The sequence below is a fragment of the Brachyhypopomus gauderio genome, unplaced genomic scaffold (assembly GCF_052324685.1).
Source record: "Brachyhypopomus gauderio isolate BG-103 unplaced genomic scaffold, BGAUD_0.2 sc603, whole genome shotgun sequence".
Taxonomy (NCBI): domain Eukaryota; kingdom Metazoa; phylum Chordata; class Actinopteri; order Gymnotiformes; family Hypopomidae; genus Brachyhypopomus; species Brachyhypopomus gauderio.
Window position 1 is genome coordinate 31785 of NW_027507424.1, and position 8720 is coordinate 40504.

General features: G+C 53.1%; 1 protein-coding gene across 1 annotated transcript in view; it reads left to right on the forward strand.

Moving 5' to 3' along the window:
• LOC143506907 (calmodulin-lysine N-methyltransferase-like) overlaps nucleotides 1-3847 on the forward strand; it is a 30856-nt gene extending 27009 nt beyond the window's left edge. The window contains exon 9 of the mRNA XM_076996489.1: nucleotides 2562-3847. Coding sequence (XP_076852604.1) covers nucleotides 2562-2672 — 111 coding nt within the window. The 3' untranslated portion in view covers nucleotides 2673-3847. The remainder of the gene's footprint in view (nucleotides 1-2561) is intronic.
• The last annotated feature ends 4873 nt before the right edge of the window (nucleotides 3848-8720 follow it).

Consider the following 8720-nt stretch of genomic DNA (forward strand, 5'->3'; position numbering starts at 1 on the left):
TAGACTGTGTTCCAGAGACCAAGATGTCTTCTCTACCCCCCCTCACTGCAGCCCCCTAGAGTCCCTGTGTGGACGGTGTGGGGCGGGGTGGACAGCATGGGGCGGGGCTGGGTGGACGATGTGGGGCGGGGCGGACAATGTGGGGCGGGGCTGGGTGTTTAGCGTGGGGCTGGGCGTTTAGCGAGGGGCGGGGCGGACAGCGTGGGGCGGGGCGTTATCCTCTTATCCCCACTGTTGTGGACCCCCAGCAGCTGTGGGACTGCCAGCCGCCTGATAATGCTGCTACCCCCCCCCCCCCCCCCCGTCTTAATCTCGTTACTCAAATGGCGGTGAAGAGTCATGAATTTTAATTCTGATGGCCCTCGCCACCTCAACCACACACACACACACACACACACACACACACACACACACACACGTCTCCCCGTCACAGACACATCACACAACCTCCACACATTTAACGTTATCACCCAGTCCGCCCTGAGTGTCTACACTACACTCCTCCACCCTCCTCCCTCCATCCACTCCTCCACCCTCCTCCCTCCATCCACTCCTCCACCCTCCTCCCTCCATCCACTCCTCCACCCTCCTCCCTCCATCCAGGCTGTGCTGTGTGAGCTGCTTACGTCCAGTAGGTCCCTCCTTCTCGTGGGGGGGGGGGGGGGGTGCTGGGGGGTCGAAAGTGGCAATAAAATAAATGACTTGCATCTTGGCAGCAGTGCGATTAAAAGGCACGAGCCGATTTATCCAGCCACCCATGAAGCTGATTACCAGCCCGTGATCAGGGGCACCAGCTTTGCCTGTTCAACTTTTCACCTTTGCTAGCTTTGCCATCTCTCTCTCTCTCTCTCTCTCTCTCTCTCAGCCTCACCTACTTTAAGCTGCTTTCTTATGTGACTCCAACACTTTATGAATTTCTCTCTTTCTTATGCCCCCTTAACTCCCTCTCTCTCACCCTCCTCCCTCCCTCCCTCTCTCTCACCCTCCTCCCTCCCTCCCTCTCTCTCGCTCTCTTTCCCTCCTCTCTCTCTCCCTTCCTCTGTCGGGCATGAGATTTGAATGTGAATGTGTTCGTCCCTGCAGTGGGTTTAGTGTTGGCTGGCTGGCCGCCCTGATTACCAAGGGGTCACGGGTTCAACCACCGGCCGCTCCGTACAGGGGGTGTAGGGAGAGATAACGCACACGAGGACCAAAGGGGGTCTTTCATCCGCCCTTCATCCTACCAGGGAGGAAGTGTTGGCCTAGAGTCTGCGCTTGTCACGGCCAGGCTGGTACAGGGTGGTTTCACACACCGAGTGATTTATCTTGAACGTGTGTAAGAGGATGTCTCACTGTTGATGTGTGCTGCTACTACTCTATACTGTAATGATGATGAATCAGTCCGGCCAATTGGGGATATTAAAGTGCTAATTTTCAGCGATTATATTTTTTTGTTGCCAGATTGTGAAGGATGCCTACTTTGTAGCTACCCGTAAGCTGTTGGAGCGCTCTTGGTCCATTGACTGCATTACTGTGACGTGATGTTTCCTGTGGCCTCTTTCATAAATGACCCATTTCGTAATAACCTATTATAATTGCCTATTTATATAGTTCCTCTATAGAGGTAGTAAATGTGCAGTTTAATATTAAGCTGCATGTGTAAATGCAATCACAGTTCTATATACAGTGTTATTACATTTTGTGTATTTATGTGCATGTGCAGTATTGCTAATAGTATTTACAGTGTAAGTATGTTTTAAACGTATCCGGAGAACACCTGGGCTTTGTCAGTCAGCTGACCTCAGAACAGCGGTGTCAGGAACAATGACTATAAAATGATTCAAATGTATTGCAGGCTACACGGTTGGAGCCACAGGGTGGAGGTGTTTTATTAAAGTGATCGTAGAGTTGCTTCATTAAAAACAAATGATGGTAATTCTGCCTCTTTTGTCCACAGTGTCTAAAAGTAGTGAACACATCACTGATTTGGTACAGAGTCCTGAGCTGTGTTTGCCTGGGGCTGGCTTCCTCTGATGTAGCGTTAATTGTGGTGTTGTGTACCCAACGCCTTAGGGTATTAAAGTCCAGGATGTTTGGGGGGTCATTAGCTGTATGTCAGTTTTACATTAGTGTAGTGCTGTGATGTGACTCTTGATGTAATTAGTCCTGTACATCTCTGCCTCTCAGAAGAAGCATCGGCATGTGGGCGTTGCTCGTTGTATAATGGAGCCTCCAGGTTCTCATACCCAGATCCCAGACTTCTCTGGTCTCTTGTAGCGGGCAAGCTGATTGGCTGGGACAGGGCATGGCTCTGGGGTGGGGCCCCTCCTACCAGCACAGACTAACGTGGCGTTTTCTGAGGGGGGGGGGGGGGGGGGGGGGGGGGGGGGGGGGGGAGCAAGGTCATATTTAGTGGTTCTCGGACACTCGGTGACATGAGCTCGTGGACAACACAAGGAATCCACACGAAGCACCTCGGGCCGTAGTGAAGCTGGTTCTGACTTTAACCTGCTGGGATGTCCCGCCATCTGGCGCGGCTCCGTCAGGGTCCCGGGTGATCGCTGTGGTTTGTTGTGTTTCAGATGAAGCGAGAAGGTCTGGACGTCTACGACGAGAACATCCACTACCCCGTGTTGCTGACGCTCACCCACACACGGAGCCCCACACTCCACACCCAGCCGCTCCCACTGTGAACTCTCACCTCTACACAATCTACACTCTACACGGCCTTGTTGCTTCTTTAACTATAACCTTTTTAATCACTTTTTTTCCCTGTGTGTTTGTGTGTGTGTGTGTGTGTGCGCACGAGTGTGTGTTTGGTGATCGGGGATAGTTAAGTGCACGTTAGTGTGTGTAAGGTTTGAGTTGGTGCGTGATGCCTGACCTTGGTACTGTGCAATGAGATTGTGTGGACTGTTGTAATCACACGTCCTCACCGAGCTCATCCTCCCCGACACGAGGACACAGAAGACATCATAGCAGCCACATCATTCGATGGCTCAGCGAATATTGCCGTTTTGAATGCTGGCAAAACTTAGTGCTTTTAAAAAGGTTTTAACCTAATCAGTGGTTGGCCTGCTTACGTACCTCAGAAATAATAATTTTAATGTTACTGTGTTTAACCACATTCTGTTCATCATTAAACGTGGTTAGGTGATAAACAGAAGTATGGTGAAGTGATTTCCAGGGTGTGATCTAAAATACCCTGTAGACCTGTAAGAGTATCGTATGCTGGACTACTCTGTCTGGCTGGCGACCTGGGCATAGTGCCTGTGTTCCATGGATTACATGAAGACCTTCAACACTGTTCTGGCCTGCTGGGCGCGTGACACCCCGACCACTACAGCAGGCAGTGAGGTTCACCACTGCGTGAGTTAGAGGCATTACAAGATCTGAGAGGATGGAGCTGTGTTAAAAAGGGAATGCAAATGAATTCAAAATAAAAGGTGCATTATGGTTTAAAATGTTATATTCCATTTCCAGTGATCTAGTAAGATATTGATTATCGTGACAAAACAAATTTGAAACAGAATTTGTAATCATATCGGTCATGGTATAATATCAGTATTTTTAATGTATTATCACAAATGGTGAAAATTGTAATTTCTGAAATATATGCATCAGATTTTGCCGGCTGTTTTCAGCTCTTTGTGCTGGGCTAGTTATGTTTCACTCTGTTCACAGCTGCAATGGTTTGAGTTATTTGCAAATTGTGGTTATGTGATTGGCTGTGCGCGTCTGCACTGGAACTGTGTTTACAACCCTACACAGACAAGTCCAAAAGTGATCGTTTTCCACTAATGAGGCACGTAACTGTGATAAAAACTTTTTTGGAAACAATCTTTTGTGTTGTGCCATTTTTTTTTGTTCTATATATTTTTTTCTTTTGTGTACAAAGGCTAAATCTTTTCTTTAATTTGTTTTAATTATTCTATTAACATTTTCAAATGTGTTTGTAAAATATCAGTTGCATCTAAACATCTGCCTGTGGCCTATTTCAAGGTAAAGATCACACACATTTAAAATGTATTCAGTTCTTTATCTCACTGTCAATTTTTATTTTCTTTCTGTGTTCTTTTAAAACAAGAATGTTTTAAGGGCACACTGTCGAGAATTATAGTTCCCAGTCAAATTTGATGCTTCCACTAGACCAGGGGTAATCAATTAAATCTTAACACTCGTCTGAAAATAAATTATCCGGTTTTAAAATATAGTCTCCCGTTAAAATTTTTTTGGCATTTGGGTCCGTATCCAGTTAATCAGGAATGTGATTGGGTCCGGACAGGACGGCGTTCGGGTCCGGATCCGGACCGCGGGTCCGCCATTTGGTGATACCTGCACTAGACGGTCTGTGCATCCTCTCGCCTCCCCTCCCGCCTCTTGAGCGTGGAACTCAGCTGGGTAGTCTGGGGTGCAGTCTTAATCCCTGGGTCTGGCTTAGCATGGGAGACGTCTAGTGCTGGTGGTGATTAACATGTAGGGAGGGGTGTGGCAGGGCCCCCCCACTCTGTCCTTTGAGATTTGAAAGAGGTCTGTTCTCCCCTCCCCATCTTGCTGGAGAGAGGACAGAGAGAGATAAAGAGAGGGAGAGAGAGAGAGAACCCTGTTCTGTACAAGGGCCCCATTAACTTGACCACTTGCCCCTTTGCACACAAAGCCGGGGCCGGCCCACTGTCCCACCCACCCAATTATGTGCGATTAGGCTCAGTGTGCTGTGTCAAGATGCAGAGAGACTGAGAGCTGTCTCAGTACAGCCACTGAGAGGGGGCAGCCATTTAAAATCAACAGCATACATGTTTGATGCAGGCTGGCATCTTCTCCACTGGCACACGCAGGAAGATGAGTTCTTGTGTGTTAGTTCTGTCTCTGCCGCACAGATCACTCCAGCGTACCCCCTGGTGTCCTGCAGGTCCATCACAAGTGCAGCAAACGAAACTTCTCAATTAGTTTGCTCACTCATCGCGTGATCGTTACATGATGGCTGTTAAAGTAGCACTGGGCGGGTTTGAAAAAATATATATATGCATGGTTTAAAAAATAAATAAAACATTTGCAAGAGGCACGGGAGTGATTGGATTGCTAATGGGGTAGCTGGCAACTGCTTGGAGCTCCCCACATGGAAGCATGTGTTTCACCTGCTCTAAACACCCCCCCCCCCCCCCCCCCCCCCCACCCCCCCACCCCCACACACACACACACAGAAGCATGTGTTTTTCGTAGCCACCATCACCAGTAGGTGTAGTGCAGCTCCCATCCTGCTAACACACGTGTTCAACCTCTCAGGAATAACACAGGGGAGCGATCCATCTCTCCATCTCCATCTCTCCATCTCCATCTCTCCATCTCCATCTCTCCATCTCGTGAACGTTTAAACAGACTGAGCAGTGTTTCACGTATGCAGTCCTATAAAATTTGAAAATTTGATGGACATTTCTAAATAATTTGTATACTGACACCGATCCCCTCCCTCCCTCCTCCCTCCCCTCCCTCCCCTCTTCCTACCCCCCCCTCCCTCCCCCCCTACCTCCCTCCCTCCCCCTCTTCCTACCCCCCCCTCCCCCCTACCTCCCCACCTCCCCTCTTCCTACCCCCCCCCACCCTCCCTCCCTCCCTCCCCCTCTTCCTACCTCCCTCCCCCCCTACCTCCCTCCCTCCCCACCTCCCTCCCCTCTTCCTACCTCCCTCCCCCCCCACCTCCCTCCCCCTCTTCCTACCCCCCCCCTCCCCCCTACCTCCCCACCTCCCCCTCTTCCTACCCCCCCCCCCTACCTCCTCCCTCCCTCCCTCCCATCCTCCCTCCCCCTCTTCCTACCTCCCTACCTACCTCCCTCCCTCCCTACCCCCTACCCCCCCCCCTCCCTACCAGTGGCGGTTCTAGGGGTGGGGCCACAGGGGCATTGGCCCCAGCTTGAAATCTGATTGGCCCCCTGAAGTGCCCCTGTCCTGTCACTCATGTGTCCTTTGCCCGAGAGCGATGATCATCAGATTATATAATATACCCAAACAATAGTGGCGCCAAATCGGAATGTCCAGCGTGAATAAAGCTTACACAAGAAGATTTGCACGATCCCATGGAGAAAGTTTTTCTATCCACAACCGATGGCACTTTTGAGTTGGTTGGTAAGTCATAAATCCATGTTTACTCACAGCTGTCACGTAGTTTAAGTCTGATAAACATTTAATTAAGATGCAAAGCTAACATTAGTTAACAGCAGAGGTGGGTAGGAACACGTTTACATTTACTCCGTTACATTTAACTCAAGTAGCTTTTTGGACAAAAATGTACTTGTAGGAGTAGTTTTAATATGAAAGACTTCTACTTTTACTTGAGTAAATATGTGGTGAGAAAACTATTTGGTTACAATGTTACTCCGTTACAATCGGATTTGCGCCGCGCGCTACCGTTACTTTAGTTTTGTAAATAATTCGTCTTTTCAGTGAGAAGACTGACCAACGTCTCGTCACCTGAGTATGAGTGACCAATCAAATGAAGCCGGTCAGTCACGTGATCACATACGCAAACTTTCTCCACCGTAGCAAGAAAGTGACAGAAAAACCCTACCGAGCATCCTGACCTCATACAGCCAATGTTTTACATTACAAACGTGTAAAAGGACAGCAAGTTTTCAAGATCACTTTTAGGGAGATTTAAACCGGGGTGGGGGTTTGGGTGGTGAACGTAAATTGTTGACGGGGTGGATCCTGTCCTACAGGATCTGATGGTAAGAGGCTACTTGGAAAGTAGCCCACCTCCCTCCCTCCCTACCCACCTCTCTCCCTCCCTCCCTACCCCACCTCTCCAGGGTTGCCAACTCTCACGCATTGAGCGTGAGACACACGCATTTGACCGTTTTCACACACTCTCACGCCACACTTCCGATATCTCACGCCGAAAAAAAAAATCCAGTTATTTACCTCAGATCCACATATATGATTCAATACGTTACTAGTTCGCTAGCTCTGGCGCCATCCACCAGCGATAAAAACACTGAATCTGTCTCCATTATACGTTTGCACCCCCCCCCCCGCTCACAACTTTCGTTCGCCACCCCCCCCACCCCGCTCAACAAAATACACTCGCCACCGGCTCCAGGTAAAATCTCACTCCAAGCGAACGTCAAAAGTTGGCAACCCCTGCCTCTCTCCCTCCCTACCTCTCTCCCTACCCCCCCTACCCACCTCCCTCCCTACCTCTCTCCCTCCCTCCCCACCCCCCTCCCTACCTCTCTCTCTCCCTTACCTCCTCTCTCCCTCCCTACCCCACCTATCTGCCTCCCTACCCACCTCCCTACCTACCCACCCACCTCCCTACCTACCCACCCACCTCTCCTCCCTCCCTCCCTCCCTCCCTACCCACTCCCTCCCTCCTCCCTACCTACCCACCTCTCTACCCACCCACCCACCCTCCCTCCCCCCTACCCCTCCCTCCCCACCCACCTCTCTGCCTCCCTCCCTACCCACCTCTCTGCTCCCTACCCACCTCTCTCCCTCCCCCCCACCCACCTCCCTCCCTCTCATCCCTACCCGTCCCCCCCCCCTCCCCCACCCTCCCCACCCCCCACCTCTCTCCCTACCCCACCTACCCCCTCCCTACCCACCCACCTACCTCTCTGCCTCCCTCCCTCCCTACTACCCTCCCCACCCCCCCCACCCCCCACCTCTCTCCCTACCCACCTACCCCCTCCCTACCCACCCACCTACCCCCTCCCTACCCACCCACCTACCTCTCTGCCTCCCTCCCTCCCTACCTACCCGTCCCCACCCCCCCCACCCCCCACCTCTCTCCCCTACCCACCTCCCTCCCTCCCTACCCACCCACCCACCTACCTCTCTGCCTCCTTCCCTCCCTACCTACCCGTCCCCACCCCCCACCCTCTCTCCCTACCCACCTCTCTCCCCCCCCTACCCACCCACCCACCTCCCTCCCCCCCTACCCCCTCCCTACCCACCCACCTCTCTGCCTCCCTCCCTCCCTCCCTACCCACCCACCTCTCTCTCTCCCTACCCACCTCCCTCCCCCCCTACCCCCTCCCTACCCACCCACCTACCCCCTCCCTACCCACCACACCTACCTCTCTGCCTCCTTCCCTCCCTACCTACCCGTCCCCACCCTCCCCACCCCCCACCTCTCTCCCTACCCACCTCTCTCCCCCCCCCCCTCTCTCCCCACCCACCTCCCTCCCCCCCTCCCCCCCTACCCCCCCCCCCTCCCTCTCTCCCTACCACCCCCCACCCACCCTCCCTCCCTACCTACCCGTCCCCACCCCCCCCCACCCCCCACCTCTCTCCCTACCCACCTCCCTCCCTCCCTACCCACCCACCCACCTACCTCTCTGCCTCCTTCCCTCCCTACCTACCCGTCCCCACCCCCCACCTCTCTCCCCTACCCACCTCTCTCCCCCCCTACCCACCCACCCACCTCCCTCCCCCCCTACACCCCTCCCTACCCACCCACCTCTCTGCCTCCCTCCCTCCCTCCCTACCCACCCACCTCTCTCTCTCCCTACCCACCTCCCTCCCCCCCTACCCCCATCCCTACCCACCACCTACCCCCTCCCTACCCACCACCTACCTCTCTGCCTCCTTCCCTCCCTACCTACCCGTCCCCCACCCTCCCCACCCCCCCCACCTCTCTCCCTACCCACCTCTCTCCCCCCCCCCCCTCTCTCCCCACCCACCTCCCTCCCCCCCTACCCCCCTCCCCCCCCCCCCTCCCTCTCTCCCTACCCACCCCCCACCCA